At 36.1% G+C, this 21675-nt stretch overlaps 1 protein-coding gene across 3 annotated transcripts in view; it reads right to left on the bottom strand.

Moving 5' to 3' along the window:
• NARS2 (asparaginyl-tRNA synthetase 2, mitochondrial) overlaps window positions 1–21675 on the bottom strand; it is a 218106-nt gene that overhangs the window by 17463 nt on the left and 178968 nt on the right. For all 3 annotated transcript variants that reach the window (XM_037840846.1, XM_037840844.1, XM_037840845.1), the window contains 2 exons: window positions 17013–17079; window positions 15435–15572 (listed from right to left, as the gene is read on the bottom strand). In XM_037840846.1, the coding sequence (XP_037696774.1) occupies window positions 15435–15572; window positions 17013–17079 (205 nt within the window). The remainder of the gene's footprint in view (window positions 1–15434; window positions 15573–17012; window positions 17080–21675) is intronic.

A 21675-nucleotide genomic window follows, 5' to 3' on the forward strand; every position in this document is an offset into this window, starting at 1 on the left:
TTACATGGAACGTTGAATAGAGAGTGAGATCTTGTTGGTTTGTAGAGGGTACTGTGATAACCCATACATCCAAGAGGCATTTGGGCAGAGAATAAAAAAGTATTTGAAACCCCCACCTGGGGAATTCATCATATGCTCACACTGGGGACTACCAATTTAATAGGCCAAACCCTCAATCTTGGGGTTTGCCCTTTTGAAACCTACTCCTGCAAAGGAGAAGCTAAGCCTACTTATAATTATGCCTAGAAGTCACCATTACAAAACATTGCTTGTTGCTCAAATGTGGACTCTCTCTCTCTAAGCCAACTCTGCAGGTAAACTCACGGCCCTCCCCACATGGGACATGACTTCCAGGGGTGTAAGTCTCCTTCGCAATGTGGGACATGACTCCTGGGGATGAGCCTGGCCCTGGAATCATGGGATTGAGAAAGCCTTCTTGGACCAAAAGGGGGAAGAGAAATGAAACAAAATAAAGTTTCAGTGGATGAGAGATTTCAAATAGAGTCAAGAGGTCAATCTGGAGTTTATTCTTATGCATTAAATAGATATCCCTTTTTAGTTTTTAGTGTATTAGAATAGCTAGAGGGAAATACCTGAAACTTTTGAACGGTAATCTAGCAGCCTTGATTCCTGAAGATGATTGTATATCTAAATAGCTTTTACGGTGTGACTGTGTAATTGTGAAAACCTTGTGATTGACATTCCCTTTCTCCAGAGTATGGACAGATGAGTAAGAAAATAAAGACAATAAATAAATAAATAATGGGGGGGGGGGAGAATAGGGGTATTGGATGTTTTGGGTGTTCTTTTTTAATTTTTATTTGTGTTTTTTGAGTAATGAAAATGTCCAGAACTTGATTGTGGTGATGAGTACACAACTACACAATGATAGTGTTAACCAATGGTTGTACACTTTGGATGATTATCTGGTATGTAAATATATCTCAATAAAATTGCATTAAAAAATTAACAAACAAAAAAAACTTTTTTGGGATCTTAGCTGGTTTTGGAGGTCTAAATTATGCTGATTTAGAACCTTAGTTTTTCTAATACTATTTGTAGAGGAGTATAGATCACTCATATTTCTCTTTGATTACAAACCTGCCTTTCTTTTAATACTTGAAAACTGAGAATTCACTGTCCAATCACATTGGTTCTAGATTTTAATGCCTGTTTGTTATTCATCTGGATTACTTGCAACTGCACAGTAATAATTGTGAAACAGGAAGATTCTGAACCTTTACAGCTACCTTCTCTTGCAAAATCTTATGCCATGGTATGTGCAACACATCCATTTTTTTTCCTGGATTTCTTCCAAACATGCCTTCCCAGTGACTAGGGTACCTAGCTGGTTATGCTCAACTATTTCTGCTTTGGTTATTAAAAAATTAAGATGATTTTTTTTTATTATTGTTTATTGTCAGCAAAGGCTAAGTTATGCTGTAATTACAAACAACCCCAGAAGCTTACAACAAATTTTATCAACTTTGGCATTACTGACATTTTAGGCCAGATAATTCTTTGTTGTGGGAGGCTGTCCTGTGCACTGTACCCACTAATACTGGCTGCACTCCCCTAATTTTGACAACCAAAAATGTCTCCAGACATTGTCAAATCAGGTCTGATTGGGAACTACCGGTTTACAACATTTGGCTTTTTTTCACTTATATTATGTATGTCCATGGTTGCCTAAAACTGACAGAACTGTCTCTTTCTGCAGTATCGCTGGTCTTGTTGCAGATGAAAAAGATGAACATGGAAGACTATGCACTAAAAATCTTTGTCCAGAAGCAATGTATGTTTGTCACTTCTGTTCACTGGTCAATGCAAGTCACGTGACTAAGCTAATGTCAATGGGGTAAGGAAGTGTAATCCTTTCCTAGGGAGGAGCACAATAAAATAGTGTACAATAAAATAGTTTACCAAGTTTCCTTTTCCCCATCTACTTAGACTCTTCCACGCCCATTCTTCAACCAATTCCTCATTTTTAATTAGAATTAAGCCCATAATAGTAGTTCTATTTTCTTCCCCTATATTCTGGAAGATGAACTTATCAGCAGGGAAGAGTTTGTAAAAATAGTCTATTTTTTAGTTGAGTAAAATTTTTAGAAGCCATCTGGATAAAGCCCCACACCACTACTGTATCTCCTCTACTTTTGTGATATGCAAATGAACACATACATTATCTATATCCTTTCTTTGGACGGATGGCCTGAAAATTCACATTCTCAGGCGGGTGTGTTTTCTGCTTGTATTTTTACAATAGAAAGCAAAGTTGCTTCCCCTCTTAATAGAGCTGTACCTTTGGAATATGGAATTCCTTTACAATGACTCATCCATGTTCCACAACCAAATGGTAGTATTTCTTTTTTAGCAAGGACAGAGTCATCTTCTTTGTGAAGACAGGTCCACAAAGGCCTTGTTTTCTTCTCTTCCTCCATATAACATTCTTCTCTTTTATTTAGGTTTAAATTCCCTTTAACCATATCAGGTTTGCATACTTCCTGCTTTTCTTTTATAATTATATCCTCCAATCAAACTAGAGATTCTGAATCCTTTCTGAGAAGTTATAATATAGCTAAGTATTCCTCAATCATAAATACAGACATATTTGGTATACACAGAACTGTACTTTCTTTTAGCATGATATAAAAAATACTGTATTCCCTAAAGATCACTAGGACAATTCTGTCAATTTCTACACTTTTTAGTCAGGGTTGAGATTTCAAGTAGGATTCTTCTATCTTGTGTCTCCCCCTGGTACCATCTGGGGCTAATTACTATAGGAAAAAACAATTTCTTGAGGGCTCTGGTGGAGATAAAAGGCATATAGAGATATAATACAAACCATGACATAAGTGTCAAAAGAGAAGTATGTCCAAAATGCAAAATGTGGAGGGAAACACAAAAACTTTCCCTTGGAGAAAGAAGTATAAGGAAATCATAATTGGATCCTGTATTTGCAAAGTGATGTGGCGGGGGTGGGGGTGGGGTGGGGGGATGAGTGGCAATTAGACTGTTAAATAGACAGGGAACAAGCAAGTTACCTAGAACATTAGCTGTTGATTGCAATTTGCCTTTATGGAATGGCAGGTCTGTGGTTTTTGGGAGGTTGAAGTTGGTTTAGAGTCAGGGGTAGAGCAGATAGGAGGGATTAATCAGATAGGAGGAAAATTAGGGAAGGATCATGGATAAATAAGGTATAATAGTAGAGATTAGACTACCACAAATAACCATAAAGCATGATAGAAAATATTAAGTGTCACAAGAAAAATGCAAATAAAGTACCATGAATAATCATGCAGACCATGGTCATTATCAAAAATACTGATCTTGACTGATCACTAACGGCCTTTCTAGTCAATTCCAGTGGGTCCTGAAGAATCAGAAAGCTACTTGCAAAGGTGATTCTGCAATTGTACCCATTTTCTCCCCTCTGAGGTGCTGCATGCCAGGCTCTCTAAACAGTTGGACTGTTAGGACATGTCTTAAGTCTGTTAGAGCACATCATATCTGCCCCTGGGGTATGAAGCTGTAGGCTTTTGAATTTCCCTTTAGGACTCTCTATATATTTTAATTAAATGATCAAAAGGATACTTATTTATTCCTGTTGATAATTTTCATCTATGATTATTTCTAAGCACACAGATGATAGGTAATGGCCCAGGAACCTCAAAATAATTCAACTTTCCTATATTAAGTCTTTTTCTTAGAAGATTATTAAATCACAGCCAAAAATCTGTCCTGAACTTGAAATTTAAAAATTCTTTTGGAATCAACAACAGTCTGTACTTAAGGGCAAAAGACAGGAATTAAAGAGAAAGGAAGTTGTGATGGTGTGGTTATATTATGTCCCCCCAAAAAGCCATGTTCTTTTAATCCAATCTTTTGGAATATTTGGATTAGGGTGTTTCCCTGGAGATGTGACTCACCCAACTGTGGGTGATACCTTTGAATAAATTATTTCCATGGAGGTGTGGACTCTGCCCACTCAGGGTACGTCTTGATTGGTCCACTGGATTGCTTAAGGGAACTCAAGAGCTGACACAGACGCTTGCTGATGCTGGGAGATGCAGACAGAAGGACGTTTGGAGATGCTAAGCTAAGAGACGAAGCCCAGAGTTTGCACTGGAGAAGCTAAGAGAGGACTCTCAGATGCTTAGAGAGAAACTCCCTGGGAGCAAGAAGCAAGGACACAAAGGAGCTGAGAGAGAGGAGCAAAGACAGAAGCCCAGAGACATTTTGGACAAAGCCATTTTTGAAACTAGAACCTGGGAACAAAGGACAAGCAGACACCAGCCATGTGTCTTCCCAGCTAACAGGTGTTCCAGACACCATCGGCCTTTCTTCAGTGAAGGTATCTGCTTGGACACTTTTATGGCCATAGAACTGTAAATTTGTAGCCAAATAACTCCCTTTATAAAAGCCAATCAATTTCTTGTATTTTGCATAATGGCAGCATTAGCAAACTGGAGCAGAAGTTAAAGCCAGAAAATATGCAGAGCATATCTATAGGTCTGATGGCTATTGGGAGTAATGATCTAGGTAATGAAAAGTAAAACAGAGTTAAATCTATCATTAGGGAATTCACTTGTTACATAGGGAAATGTCCTCTTAATTTAAAAGCTGACCACATTTGAGCACTTTTGTAACTAAAAATCTCTATTGTGCTTTGATGAATCTTTGGGGTGGGGAACTTGAAAATAAGTGGAAGGGCTTTAGTTCTGCTGTCCTTTCACTCTTCTAGACAGTTAACAATGAAGCCTACAAGAATTTTACCACATTCTTTGCTAACTTTCTCAGTCTTAAACAAAACCTATTTCACTTTGGGCATATGTTCTAGGCCCAGAACGCTTCCTGGCACATATTCCTTCGCTGTGTATGAATTTTGATTTTGCTTAAGTTGCACAGCTGCAGTGGTATGCTGTCTAGAAATAGTTTGTTGGTATTCAAGCTGAATAAACCCTGGTTCTATGATACTCCCTTCTGACTCCTACTCTTTGATTCCAATAAATGCACTGAAAATAAAACTCAAACTTGAATTTAAAGAAAACAAAGAGGCTAGATAGAAATAAGACCTTAAGTACATAGCTTTTTCTATGATAACTTCAAAGAGAGAAAAAAAAGTTTAATGTCGCTTCCTTTGCTATCTTTCTTCTTACCTATCTCAATATTTTTAAATATTAATGAAAAACACAAATTGAACACCTCCTATTCACTTTCTCATTGGCTGCTACAAACAATGGAGTAACATTGTACACTATTATTAAAAGAAAAAGAATGTTCCACAAACCATAGGAAAACTGTTAGTGGTTTCAGCCTCTTTGGGCTTTTGCTGTAACTGCTGATATAGACAGTATTTTGCCCCTGAAAACAACTAAGACACAGCTAGGAAAGCAGGTCTTCCAGATGTGATGGTGAGATGATTCGCATAAACTGCAGGCAGCAATGACTGAAAAAAAGAATTTTGCTAGCAACCATGGCTTTACTACTTGTACTGCCTAAAAAAAGACAAAAGTTTTACTGTTTGAAAAGATTTTAATGGGTTCAAAAGATGGAATTCTCACCTTGCTTCAAAATATATGTTCCCTTTCCCTCAGGGCCAAGACAGATTTACTACATTTCTTTCTTCCTTAGGGAGCTCTAATTCCAAGTGAGCCAGAACAAAACATCAGCTGGGGGCTACACAAAGGCTCATGTGCAAATTCCTTGGCTTCAGAGAGGAAAACATTTCTATAAACAGTTTCACTCTTCTTATAATCAGTCTGGCTCTGGAAACCATCTTTGACTCCTCCCTCTTCCTTATCTTCTACATTCAGTTTATTACAGAGACCACTGATTATTCTTTGGGAAAACTTCTCAGAGTCATCTCTTTCTTTTCATCTTTATTGCTGTCCCAGATCTCGTCTCCCATTTCCAGATTATATGCAAGAATCTTTTAACTCTTCTACTTGTCTTTAATTCTCTCTTTCCCCAATCTATCCCTGCATGCCACTTGTCAGATTAATCTTTATCATCTCAACATCATTTGAAATAAACATACAATGGCTCTTTACTGTTTGAAGGATCAAGCCCAAGCTGTATATAGCATTCCAAATTCTCCATAATTTGTTCCTATCTTGCCTAGCCATGTCTATCTCCCAATAATTCCCAACTCTCTTTCCCTAATACTTATAGTATTTTAATTTCCAAAGCAATTTTATAAACATAACAAACCTGTGGTCTACACAAGTTGAGTATCTTTTTTAAAATAAATTTCTTTATTGAAGTATAATATATGTACAAAAAGTACCCAAATAACAAGTGTATAGTTCTATACATTTTCACAAAGTGAACATACCCATGAATCACCACCCAGATAAAGAAACAAAAAAAAAATCAGTACCCATAAAGTTCTCCTTGTGCATTCTTTTAGTTTACCCCATGGAAAGTCAACTCTTTCCTGACCTATTATCACCATGGGGTTATTTTGCTTATTTTCTAACTTTTTGTAAGTCTTATTATTTAGCACTGTATTTGTGAGATTCACTATGCTGATACCTGTAACAATAGCTTGTTTATTCTCATGCTGTATAGTATCTCATTATAAGAATATGCTACAATTTAGTTATTTTTCTACTGTTGATGAATGTTCAATTTTTTTTTCCAGTTTTGGGCTATTACAAATAGTGCTGCTATGAATAATCTGTGTATGTCTTTTGGTACGCATAGGAATATATTTCCCTAGGAAATTTCTGAGTCATAGAATATGTGTATAAATATTCAGCTTTAGTAGATAACTGAACAGTTTCCAAAGTAATTGTACCAATTTACACTTCCACTAGCACTACGTAAGAACTCCGATTTCTAATATTCTCACCAGTAACCAGAATCACAGGATTTTTCATTTTAGCCATTCTAGTTTGTACATAGTGGTGTCTTTCTCTGGTTTTAATTTGTATTTCTCTATCAACATATGAGATTTAATATCATCCTGTACCAGTTTGCTAACACTGCTGTTACGCAAAATACCAGAAATGGATTGGCTTTTATAAAGGAGATTTATTAGGTTACAAATTTACAGTTCTAAGTTCATAAAAGTGTCCAAGCTAAGGCATCAGGGGGATACCTTCACTGAAGAATGGCCGATGGTGTCCAGAACACCTCTGTTAGCTCAGAAAGCACATGGCTGGCATCTGCTGGTCCTTTGATCATGCGTTGTGTTTCAAAATGGCTTTCTCCAAAAGGTCTCTAGGCTTCTGTCTTTGCTCCTCTCTCTCAGCTCCTTTGCGTCCTTGCTTCTTTCTCCCAGGGTGTTTCTCTCTAAGCATCTGGGAGTCCTCTCTTAGCTTCTCTAGTGCAAACTCTAAGCTACATCTCCTAGCTTAGCATCTCCAAATGTCCTTCTGTCTGCCATCTCCAAGCATCTCCAAGGGTCAGCATCTGTGACGGCTCTTGAACTCTCTGAAGTACTCCAGTGAACTATTCAAGACCCCCCCCACCAATGGGTAGGGTCTATACCTCCATGGAAATAACCCAATCAGAGTTTTCACCCACAGTTAAGAGGGTCACATCTCTATGGGAACATTCAATCAAAAGTTTCCACCTCATGAGATTAGATTAAAAGATAATGGCTCTTCTAGTGTCCATAATAGTTTCAAACTGGCACACATCCCTTGAGAATACTGAGGCCAAGGAAGGTTAAGCGGTGGATACTTGCATTCTCAAGTCTCCTGGTTGTAACTCCACTGCTTTTTCTGCCATCCCATATGAACGCTTTATTCCATGAAGATCAGGGTTCTAGCAAAACCCCCAAATGTGCCATATTCCTACTCTCACATCTTCACTCCATCACTTACTAGCTGTGTGATATTGCATAAGTGACGGAAGCGCTACAATGAAATTCAACAGCTTCATTTTTAAGAAAGGGATAAAAACAACTATTGGCATATGGTATGTACTCAATGACATTACTTTCTTCTTTTTTGAACCCTTACAACATTACAACATAACTGGTGCTGCTGAATTGGAATTTCAAAAATTTAATCTATTTTAATTTTTTCTTCCATTTTCTTCTGTCCACCATCTTAAACACATTTCCCTCTAATCCTGCAAAGTTAGTTTATCTTATTTAATTAAATGAGATGATGTAAATAATTCCCCAACTTCCTGAATTTCTTTGCTACTCTTTATAATATTGCAGCTTCCCCAATTCTCTGATTCTACCAGAAGACTTAGGAGGCATATATGTTTACTTTCATCTCAATTGCTTTAACTAAACAAGTTGTTTAGTTAAGGCAATGGGAAGCCTGAAATGGGGAGAAGCCATTTGGCAAAAAAGCCTTAGAAATGTATACCACACACACACAAATACTCCTCTCTCCCTATGTTCCCTACCTCTACAATTCAGATTACATAATATTTTATAAAAAAGAATCTGAGAATATTTCAGGTGGGCTGAAATACATACTTTCAACTTCGACATAAATTCCTACAATACCTATCAGTTCTAGTTATAGAAAAATTGAAATTTCCCATCATTATTTCTGTTGGTTTGTAGCTCAAGCTATTTTGATTCAGGTCAATCAATTATCCCAGACTAGGGAAATTCATTAAATACTCCTTGGTTGAGTATAGTCCCTCTCAAGTTGACTTCATAGTGTATACTTTATTGAGTGCCCACTACATGTTTAAATTTTTCTGACTTGCTAAGAAATGACACAACTTTGAAAATTAGAACACTACCTGGTGATACAGGCATCCCATCTGAGACTGTTAGACAATCACTTTTATTAATCACACATGGCTGGAATGAATTTCAAATGAGTATTCTTCTCCATTTCCCTAGCTGAACATTTGCCATCTGTCTTTGGGGATCCAGACTCAGGGGCATGTGGCATTTTGCATGTTTGCTTAGATTTATTTTATTGAGGCCTATGACCTATCTCCTTCAAATGATCAAATATGTTTGGTAATTTACAAGTTATTCTTATATATCCAAATAAGGAAAATCTTAGGCCAAGTGAAATCAGAGAATCTTAGAGCTGGTTAGCATCTGAAGGGTCATCTTGTCCAATTCTCTGATTTTACAGAGGGAACAATTCAGGCTGAGATTGAAGAGACTTGCCTTGGGTTATATAGCTAACTAGTAAGAGAGTTGTGGTGAAAACCCAGAACTGCTGGAACTGCTAACTCTTTCATTATACTATAATGCATACCTTCTTCTTCTTTTCTTTCTTTCTTTTTCTTTTTTTTTTTTGTAGTAGAGGGAGGAAGAATAGAAAGAAATAAACTCTAAAAAAGAAAAAGAAACTCTAACTGCAAAAATATACCATTTTATTATTTATTTTCTGTGGCCAAAAGTCACAAGAGTAGGTTAACCATTTCCCTACTTTTCTCTTTTGACTTCCTAGAAAAGGTACCTGTGACATATACCTATCTTATTTTTTTTTAGATTGTGTCTCACCCACTGCAAAAACTCTTTTTTTTTGCACTATAATATTTTTTTCTTTAGTTTACAGAAAGAAACTGTTTAGTGCTATCTGCATTCATTTTAAAACTGCTCTATACAAATTTAATTCTGATCAGAGACTCTTGCAACCCTACCTACAACCTATTATTACAGACCTACTTAAACAAACCCAGAATTTAGTCATCTGGTCTAAAACTTGTTCATCATCATGGAAAAAAATCAATTAGGGTAGAAGCAGTGCTTTATACACATGGGTTGAAAAGAAATCTAGGTTGCTAATTAATCAATGTTATAATCTACAGCAATGTAATTAAATATATTTGAATCATTTAGCTTTGAGACACTATATGGTGTAACACTGTATGTGCCAGTTTGGATGTGTTGTGTACCCCCAAATGCCATTATCTTTGCTGTAATCTTGTGTGGACAGATCTATCAGTGTTTTGATTGTAATTCTTTGAGTGTTTCCATGGAGATTTGCCCCACCCAACAGTGGGTGATGACTCTGATTGGATAATTTCCATGGAGGTGTTGGCCTGCCCATTCAGGGTGGGTCTGAATTAAATTACTGGAACACTATATAAGATCAGACAGAAGGAGCAAGTTGCGACAGCCAAGAGGGACACTTTGAAGAAAGCACAGGAGCTGCAGAGGAGAGACAGTTTTAAGATGGCTGTTGAAAGCAGACTTTTGCTCCAGAGAAGCTAAGAGAGGACAAATACCTCAAGTGCAACTAAGAGTGACATTTTTGAGGAACTGCATCCTAGAGAGGAATGTCCTGGGAGAAAGCCATTTTGAAACCAGAACTTTGGAGCAGACACCAGCCACGTGCCTTCCCAGCTAACAGAGGTTTTCCGGACACCACTGGCCATCCTCCAGTGAAGGTACCCAGTTGCTGATGTGTTACCTTGGACACTTTATGGCCTTAATACTGTAACTGTGTAACCAAATAAACCCCCTTTTATAAAAGCCAATCCATCTCTGGTGTTTTGCATTCTGGCAGCATTAGCAAACTAGAACACTGTATAATTATAGAGGTAAACTGAAATCCCTTTACAGTGCTTTCAGGGTTCAAGGAGCAAGATCACATTACCAAAGAAACTATGTCATAATGAAGGCCTCCTGGTGATTCTAAAGGAAATAAATATTTTTGAGTGCAGCCTATGACAGAACTGTCTTTTAAGGAATCTTATGTTATAGCATGTCATGATGTAGCAGTACACACACAAATATTATAACATTACTGGGCCTTATCACAATCAAGATTTTATCAAATTTAGAAGAAAAGAAGACTTCACACGTATTGACTCTCTACTGTACCCCAAACACTGTGCCATGTATTTTCATGTATTATCTAATTAAATCATCAGAGACCAGAAAATATTATTTATCAACTCAATTTTACAGATTGGAAAACTAAGACTCAAGGTAATTAGGTGGCTTATTGACGATCACACAGTTTATAAGACAAAAAGCTGGACCTGAACCCAACAATGTCTGATTCTAAAGCCACTGGATTTTCTCTTATGCTATGTTGTCATCGCTCACAAAATTTAGCCTTCCAGAAATTTCCTTAGCAAATCAAGTCACTCTCTATTTGTCCAATGTGTCTAAAACTGTGTTGGCTTCAATTCATTCACCTCTCAATACAATCACCTATCCACCCATCAATTAAATAATAGGTGCCTGCTATGTCTCAGGTATTATGCTAGGCCCTAGGGATAACTGATGAGAGAAAAAGACATAGGTCCTCTGACAAAAGAAAAAGTCACTAATTAGTCACAAAATTGAATGTAAAATTACAACTATGATGGGTTACAATGAATTAAGAGTTAATAGTCTGAAATCCAACATGGTTCTATTGTATAGTGTCTAATTAGGGGGCTCAGACTTAGTCTGGAGGGCCAAGGAATATTCTTCTGAGGAAATGATAATTGAACAAAGACCTGAAGAATAAGTACAATTACTCATGTGAAGAAGATTTTTCCAGATTGAGGGAACAGTAAGTGCAAACAACCTGTGGTGGTAGGAAGCATTGTATATTTGAAGATACGGAAGAAGGATGGTGTGGATGCAACAAAGAAAGCAAAGTGGAGTACCACAGATCAGGCTAGAGATGAAGGAACATCCACACTTCACTTGGTCTGTATCCTAACAGCAATGGGAAGTCACTGAAAGGTTTTAAGAAAGGAGGTAACATGATCAGATTTACATATTCTAAAACTGATTGGGGAAAGAAAGGATGGATTTAGGAAGACCAGTTAGGAGGCTGCTGAGGTAGTCCAGGTGAGATGACAGTATCTTAATCTAAAAAGGTAAAAGTGAAAATGAAGAGAAGTGAATGGATTTGAAAGATATTTAGGAGTGTAAAATGGACAATTTAGTAATATCTTGAATTATTGGAAGTGAGGGTTTCAAAGATGACTCAGATATCTGACTTGTACAGTTAGATAAACAGAGAATACTGAAACAAGTTCAAGTTTGATTGGGGCTAAGGGGAGGAGAGGAGAAATCATAGGTTCAGTTTTGGACATGTTGAGTGCGAGATGCCTTTGAGATATATAAATGGCTGTCAAGTAGGGAATAAAATATATGAGCCCAGAGGCTCTGAGGAGAAGACTAGATTAGAGATATAAATATCTGAGTCGTCTGAGAATAAATGGTAAGCTGTGGGTACAGATGAAATCATCTGGGAATAGAAAAGTGGACCTGAGGCTGAGCCTTGAGAATTGTCAATATCTAATGGATTGGTAGAAGAGGTTGAACTTGTACAGGAGACTAAGAATAACCACTGAGAAAGGAGAAAAACTGGAAGAATGTGATGTCACAGAAGCCAAGAAAGGAGACCATTTCAAGTATAAGAGAATCATTAATAGTGCTGAATATTGCTGAATATTTAATATTGGAAATTTTAAAAAGTGTGTTGGATTTAATAACATGAAAATCATTATTGACCCTAGCAAGAGCTGCCTCAGCTGTATGATAGGGGGAAGGCCATTTTAGAGGGAATGAGGGATGAACAGTAGATTCTATGGTGGGTTTAAAAAAACCTCAATTGCCACCCTGAAGAAGTTAAGAGTTTGAGGAGACTATAAAAAATAAACACAACTCTAAATAGTTTTATTAATTCTTTAAACACAATAGAAATTCAGAAAAGGAAAGCTCAAAGTGACTGGGTAACCCAGGAAAGTCTTTACAAAGAAGAGAAGCCTTAAGCAGAGACTTTAAGGAAGAGCAAAACTGAATGACTGAAAGGTGCTTAATCTATGGAAATTACATAAGGATACATGGTGTGTGGGGATAGAGGTAGGTTGGAGGTGGGATGGGATGGAGTGATTAAAAAAGTCAAGAGATACGAACTCAGTCCTCTGTTTTGTGATATATGTTCAATATTAAATTATTTAGGATTGGATAATCTATGTCGTAGTCCTTTTAGATGTTAACCTGTATGGATCAATTAATTTCTCATTATCGTTTATATCAAAGGGTTTGTAGGGAAAAGAGAAAATAAGAATGATAAAAGAATTGTGTTGCTCATTGGTTTTGGATAATGCTGTGTGAAAGGTGGAGGTGAGTAAAATCAATGGTCAAAATGTAATTTTGTAGGGGGCTGAGCCTTGCTATAATTATGCCTAAGAGGCACCTCCAAGGAACCTCTCTTGTTGCTCAGATGTGGTCTTTCTTTCTCTAAGCCCAACTCGGCAAATAAATTCATAATCCCCTCCTCCCCGCCAATGAGGAACATGATGACTCCCAGGGGAATGAATCTCCCTGGTGACATGGGACATGATTCCCAGGAATGAGCCTGGCTCTGGCAGTGAGGGATTGAAAATGCCTACTTGACCAAAAGGGGAAAAAAATAAAGGTAATAAGCTGACATCACAGCAGCTGAGATATCCCAAATAGTTGAGAAGTTATCCTGGAGGTTTCTCGTATGCAAGCTTCAGCTAGACATCCCAAATGGCTACAGTACACCATGCCCTTACCGAAAGTAGTCCTCAAATATCTAGGTCCCTATCTGAGATTCTATAAAAGATGTATTCACTAAGTTTCATCACACAGAAACTTAAATCCATCAGAGGGTTCCTAAACCAGACAAGTCCTAAAGCTCAGAAGCAAAAGCCTCTTTAAGATTAACTATCAGATGCAGCCCCCTTCCCTATACTGTTGACATCCCCTTCCAATATGAACAAGTTAGGGCGCTCACAGCCTAGACATCCCTAAAGAGGGAGAAAGAGATTAAGTGAGAGGAAGGGGTAGCAACAAACAAGGTAAGATTTAACAAAGGTCTATGAATACTGAAACTTTATATAATTATATACATATTTTTGGATATCTGGGTGTTGGAATGGCTAGAAGGAGGTTAATGACATGGTGGGAACTATAGTCTTTAGTATCCTTTGGGATGTTGCTCTATAGCTGCTCATTGAATTTTGCCTTGAAGGTCTTCACCTTTCTGTATATACCTTGTATGCATAATAAGGAAAAAAGAATGGAAACTGTGTAGCGTGTAAATCCATAAAATTTTTAAAATTACCTATATGACTGCTTGTTGAGCTGTATATCAAGAGATGACACCTTTCTGTATGTATGTTATATTTTACAATGATGGAAACGGCTGAAGTTGTGGAACTGTGACCCATGACATTCTTTGAAATTTGCTCTCTACGTGAAATCATACTTTGAAAGTTATCACTGTTATGTATATAAGTTAAAGTTCACAATAAAAAATATTGTTTTCATTAAAAAAATAAAATGTAGTTTCATGATTTTGAAGCTGTGCAGTCTAGAGTGGAAAAGAATATAGACTTTAGAGCCAGAGAGAATCGAACGTTTGCATACTAACTGTCATTTACTACCTCCGTAACCCTGGGAAATACAATTAATTTCTTTGCAATCTTGCATCTCCAGTTTTTTAATCTATTAAATGGGGGGAGGAGGCAGTAAGTTTCTTGGGTTATTTGGAGATGAGATGGGAGTACTTGAGATAGCAGTCCAGTAAATAGTAGCTAAAATTGTTTCATTAATGCCATACTATAAGAGAAAACAAGAAATATACTCAAATAGAAAACCTTGTATACCTAGGATGGGGACATATTTTCTGGTGGAGCCCTGACCCTCCATTTTTCTACTGGTATTTATCTACACACAGTGAAAAGTATCAGACAGCTACTAAGTTTAGTTCTGGATGTTTTTTGAGATAAGCATAATATATGTATCATAGACTTTTTTGATTAATATATTAAAAAATATTAAATATATGGTTTAATAAATATTTAAAAGTCCAGATATATACTTATTTCATAGCATATAACATTATATTAATTTGTAGAGAGAGGAAGAGACAAAAATAAGAGAAAACAGGGAAATGAGAACCATAAGGATAAAATAGGTTAAGGTTGAAAAGAACACGATAAAAAAGGTCAAAAAGAGCAAAGAGAAACAGAGACAAGAAAGGCAGACAGAGAAGAGACAGATGAGAGCTCTGACAGGGAGGCATCTGCCTAGACCTCCTGGATCCCTCCATAACCCCCTCTAAAGCCTCCTGCTCTGCTAAGCTATTTCATCCTTTGCCTGATCATGCCACCCACTATTATCTTTTGCCTGCATGTTATTCCCTTCCAAGGAGTCTCCTAACCCAGTATTTAACCTTGACATGCAGACCTGCATTGCTGTATGGTGCTCTAGGAAACTTCCTCTCACTATTTACAAAACAAAACAAACAAAAAACCACCTACATTTGCATCTGCTCAACTAAGAAGGATACCTCCTGCTAGAAATGAGAAGTATGTTTATAGAACATTGGGATCTTCTTTAGGAATGCTTTATAAAAGGTGCCTTTGAGAAACTTTTATCATTTTAGGAGATGATAAAAGTGATAGATTTAATTTAAGAAAATATGCCAAAGGCTAAATGAAATCAAATCAAGGGAAAAACCAGGACTCAATATGAAAGTTTTCTAAACGCCAGTATCTTTCCTTACTGTGTGTTGGGGGCCATCTTCATTATCCCTCATATAGAAAGGCTTGAGTACTAATGGATAATTAATGACAAAGACTGGAATGTTGCCACAATGCTTCACCAGGTACTTTTCATGTTCAGTGTGTAGATCAACACCCCACTGTAATGAGAAAAAAGAAATAACTAAAGCAGAAGACTGAGTTAAAATATACAATTTAGTACCTGAAAACAACCTGTTTCAGATCTAACGGCTTCCTCTGCCTAACGTTCAATGATGTGTGGGGCTGTCTGCTGAGGTTACACACTGACTAGAGAGAGATGTGTTGTCAAGAACATCCAAAGGCCTAGAAAGCTGAAAGCTGAAAAACCAGTAGATAAATCCCATGCTTTCAGTCCCCATCTCAGAGAGCAGCATTCGGCAGATGGAAAGCATCTGCAGGAAAACAAAGTACACTTTCTACAGTGTATAAAAACTGACTTCAGAATCATAGTTTTTATTAATAACGCCTAGAGTTTCTTCCATAGTTACTTTCCTAAAACTCAGGAAATTAAATATTCCAGATATTACGCCCTATCTTCAGCTATATGGCTTCTCTTCATAAATTTTTTTAATGAGTCCAACTCATATATCAGATGCTCTTTCATGAATATTTGATAATACTTTAATTTATTTATTTAACAAATATTGTAAAGGTGCCTATTAAATTCCAGGTACTATGATAGGCACTAGATACAGTGGTAAGAAAATTAGGAAGGATTTCTAACTTCATGATGCTTCCAAGGTAGGAGACAAATATTATATAAAAAACTGCAAAAAGAATTAATTAATTATAAATACAATAAGCACAGGATGCTGTTAGGACATAAAAGAGAACCTTGACTTAACTGGGGCTAGGGCTGGTATAAGGAATAGGCTGAAGGTGAAGATATTACAGCCTTACCCTATTAGGTAAGGTAAGGCAATATCTGATAAGGCAGTATCTGGCAATATCTGAATTATAGGACTAGGAATCAGGAGACTTGGGTCTGGCCCTGCCTCACATTATGTACATGCCCACTGATAAGTCATGTGGCCTCTTCATGATCTCCATATTCTTCCCAATAAAATAAGGAAGTTCTTTAAAAAAAAAAAATCAGTATTTTTCCAAAGTGGCTTACATTTAAAGAGCTCTATGAAGTTCAACTGAAAACAAAATCTTTTAATATCTTCTTAAATTATTTGACCATAAAATCTTTTTGTGTCACCCTTTAATATCACTTAGAATACGCTTTGGGAAACAGTGAACTATTTGATTTCTGCACTCGTATGTCTATGACTACCCATTTTTTTTTAGAATTTTCATTTTCCTAAACTTGGAAACATCATCATAATCCTTTAGTCACTGCTATTTCAAATGACACAATGTTTAAATTCTGCTTCACAATTATTTTTCATTCTTATTCTGTTAACAAGGTAGATCAAATATCAAACAAAGCCTATATATAGATGAATAGCTAGTATACATTGCTAATGAGAAAAATAAAGTACCTTCAAAGAATTCTTAATGTCATAAGATAAGGACAAGAGGGAAACATTTTAACTTATATTAAAAAATACCACCTCTGGGGTGAAGGTAAAGATCTGGGATGATTGCTTTAAGATCTCCACAGCTTCAGTATAAGAAATGCTGGAAAAAAACAGGATAAAAGCAGAGAAAGGTCAATATAATGTGGTTGTTTTAACTAGTCCATCTTGATAATAGAAAAGGACTACTATAATGCAGCTTGAGGGTCATAAATGAGAACTATGTAATCAGGAATTAAGGCTGTTCTAATCCTATTAAAATCTGATCTGAATGAAGAGAAGTGACTATTCAATAACCTTGCTCCCAATCTACATGCAATGTACAAAGGGAGCTACTCACTTAAGCAAGAAGAGATTGTCTCTGAATTCATGCTATGCCAATGCCCTAGTGAAAAGTGTGAAGCATTGAGGCTGAAAGAGCAAAAAGACTTTCCTAAAGAAGTCATTCATTCATTCAACAAACATCGACTGAGTATCTCCTATGTGCCAGGCACTATTCTAGGCTCAGCAGACACAGTAAACAAAACAAAGCCCCTGCCTTCATGGAGCCAATATTCCTGTGTGGGTAGACAGATAACAAATAAACAGAAATAATAGAATGCTAGGTAGCTATTTGTGATATGAAGACAAATAAAGTAGGGTAAGAAGACAAATGATGATTGGGGGTGCTATTTCAGATAAGATGGCCAAAGAAGACCACACTGAGTTGGTGACATGTGAATAGAAACCTGCATGAAGTAAGGAAAGGAACCCTATAGATATCCACTCAAAAGGAACAGTAAATACAAAGGCCTGAGGTAAGGAAAAGCTTGGCTTGTCCAAGAAACAAAAGGTAAAGCTGTTAGGTTCCTTGGCTGTTCAAACAAATACCATGCAATGGGTTGGCTTAAACAATGGGAATTTATTAGTTCATGGTTTTGAGTTTAGGAAAAAGTCCAAATCATGGCATCATCAAGAAGATGCTTTCTTCCCAAAGACTGGCATTTTGGGACTGGTTGCTGGTGATCTTTGGTTCTGAGATCTCTTACAATGGCAATGAACATGGCGGACTTTCCTAGTCTCTCTGTTCTCTTTCAGGTTCCAATGAATTTTAGCTTTTTACTTCTCATGGCTTTCTCTTTCTCTGTAGGAATTCCACTTATAAAGGATTCCAGTAACAGGATTAAGAACCATCCTAACTTAGGTGGGTCACACCTTAACGGAAGTAACCTTATCAAAAAGTCCTACTTACAATGGGTTCACACCCACATGAATGGATTAAGTTTCAGAACATGTTTTTCTGGGGTGCTACAGCTCCAAACCACCACAGTGAATGTGGCTAGAATGTATCCAGCAAGGGAAAAACTGTCAGGAAATCAGACAGGAAAGGTAGTCAGAGGTCAGATCATATGGGGTCTTTCAGACCATGATAAGGGCTTTGGAAAATATTCTGAACATTATAAGATCATCTAGGAAAAATGTCCTTGGTTCTCTCAGTAAGAAACCCTCAAGTATAAAGCAAGATAATCCAAGGATTTACTTTAATTTAACTGTTTGTATAGGTAATATATCTGTATAGCTAAAAAAAAAAAAATCAAGATCTATGAAACAGAATGTATCTCCCTTCTATTTGTCCCACAGCCACCCAGTTACTCTCTTTACATACAATCACTGATACCGGTTTTTGTATATCCTTCCAGAGAACATTTATAACCAAATATTAATATTCAATCTCCCTTCTATTTTTATAGATGGCAGCCATACCATAATACTCTTCTACACCTTTTCTTAATAGACTGCAGATCTTTCAATATCAGTATATAAAGTTTCTTTATTTTTTTAATTATTATATAATATTCAATTTTGTGGCTGTTTTATAATTGGCTTAATCAGTTATCTATTGATGGATATTTCAGTTAATTACAAATCATGACTACACATACCTCATTTGTGCTATTACGAACAATTCTTACATACTATATTGTACATGGAAAAAGTAAAATTGTTTGATCAAAGGGTATATGCATTTGCAATTCTGATACAGTTTGAAAGATATTGCCTAACTGCTTCTCTGGTACAAGGTTATACCAATTTATGTCCATAAATAGTATATGAAAATGTCAGTTTCCCTATGGACTCTGCAACATTATTATTTTTTTTTAAATTCATTTTATTAAGATATATTCACATACCATGCAGTCATACAAAACAAAGCATACACTCGATTATTCACAGTACCATTACATGGTTGTACATTCATCACTGAAATCAATCCCTGACACCTTCATTAACACACACACAAAAATAACAAGAATAATAATTAAAATGAAAAAGAGCAAAGAGCAATCAAAGTAAAAAAGAACACTGGGTGCCTTTGTTTGTTTTTTTTCCTCCCCCATTTTTCTTCTCATCCATCCATAAACTAGACAAAGGGGAGTGTGGTCCATATGGCTTTCTCAATCACATTGTCACCTCTCATGCAACATTATTTTTGATAATTAAAAAAAATCTACAAACTTTGTGAAAGACCTTGAGCTCACAAAATAACTTACACAGGACAAACTTATTCTCCAAAGCAAAAAGTACGTAACTATAATAGCTAACAGAAAAATACAAATAAAACCCCTGCAGCTGTTTTGAATAATAGGTTTTTTTCCTAAGATGAACATTCTGTTCAAATTAAAAAACTCATATTAAATAATAGGTCATTTTTAAGACCACAGTGGTGGTGGTGGTGATAGTGGTAGTAATTTAAAAATTAGTATTTTACAGAAAGGAAACGAAGCTTAGACAGAGTAAGTAGCTTGCTGAAGATTAGTCATGTACCTCAGCAGTAAACCCTGATCTGCTGATTCTAGAGTCTAAGCTTTTAACTGCTAAGATAATGCCTTAACTATTTCAAGTTTCACAGGTTCAATAAAAACAAAAGATAATGGGCTCTGGGTTCTCTCCCTGACTCTACTAGCTATGTAAATCATTTCACTTCAGTGAAAGCATTTTATAATTTTTTGCAATATACTAAACAAACATGAAAAAAATTGAATATTTGCATTTGTAAAATAAGGAGATTGTACTATATTGCCTAAAAATCTTTTCTGCTTAGACATTTTGTTCTATTCCATTAATTATCTGATATGATCTATCCATTATACTGAGAAAAAGAAGAGCCAAAATGGAAAACACTAGAATTTTGTACCACTGGTATGTTACTGTTTTCTTATTATGGAAAAATGTCTCTCATATCTAAATATCTCATTATTCTGGGTTTTCTGCTCCACTTCTCCCATACTTTAATTTATAGTTATGACACTGAATATCCTGAATGGCCTTCATCAATTCTCAACCAATTATTCTTGATATATTGAGAATAACATTTCTTCTCCATTCCAGAAACTGTTTCAAAAGTGCTTTGAGGGAAGGAGGAAAAGACTTACTGTTACAGTGCATCAAACTACCTTCATGTTTCTAATTATTCATTGTTGAATAAAGAAAATTAATAATTCTGATACTGTAAGAGTAAAAATGCTAAGCTAAAGATGTCATTAATGGCAATCTGTCTCAAAATCACAGAGACAGATAAATAAAGAGCAAAAAAAGTTTAAAAACTTAAAAATTTTAATACTATAAAGGGACTGTAAAAATAATTGATTTCTATTTCTGCTTTATAAAAGATAAATTCAATTACAATACAAGTCCCTTTAATATATTTTCACATCAAACAATTATAACAACTACTCAAGAATACAATGAAACACATTTATTCAAAAGAATACAAGTCATATGGCAACTCCATATGGATTAAATAACAGTGGGGTCTATATAAAGGACAAACAGTTCCTCTGTTTCGCTATCTCCCCCTTGTTTCCCTTTTCCTTTTTTTTTTTTTTAGAATGAACTCAAAGATTCAGCTACATCTATATACTCAGAACTTGCAGAGTCAATGTCTTAAAGATTGTGAAGTGGTAGGGTGTGTGTGTGTATATGGGAGTGATGGATGACAAGGTGGTGGAGATAGGCATCAAACATAATATTTCTCAAAACTTCAGAAGAGATTAATTTAATACTCTCATCACCACCACCACCTACTATTCTTTTAGTGGCTACTCAAGATTTTAACTTGCATAGCTAATTTAACAAATCTTAAAATTAAGTCAGTATCTCTACCTTCCTTCCAAACAACACAAGGATGAAAATACTTGAACTATGATCATGCCTCCTCTCCAGTTTTTGTGCTGCCCAGTATGTTAGTTCTAAACTGACAACAATTTGAAGATATTATTTTATCATTCTAGTGTCCCTACTATCACTATTTGAACCTCTTGGGGGTCTAATTATGCTGTCTGTTGTGTCTGCTGTTCTCATATATGGTAGGTTGCTTCCTTGTGTGTTTCAGAGTTTGGACTGTGAGCTTATCTTCAGCAGGGTTTATTTTGGAGAATACTGTGACACTTGGGTTGAAGATGTAAACTTTAAGATTGATTTTGTATTTGCTTCTAATGGTACCTCAGGGTTATCACCAACCCAAGGCAACTTTTTATTTTAATTTCCTGACTTGAGGATTCATAGACCACACAGGAAATATAAATTCAAACTCTAGACTGATTAAAGGGTAGGCTGTGACTTCAAACAACTTTGTTTCTCCATACCAAAAGCCAAGGCTAAAGCTGAGAAACTTCTTTGTAAACACTCCCTGCGCTGGTTACTATTAATTAAGTTAATA

This window comes from Choloepus didactylus, chromosome 6 (assembly GCF_015220235.1).
Source record: "Choloepus didactylus isolate mChoDid1 chromosome 6, mChoDid1.pri, whole genome shotgun sequence".
Taxonomy (NCBI): Eukaryota; Metazoa; Chordata; class Mammalia; order Pilosa; family Megalonychidae; genus Choloepus; species Choloepus didactylus.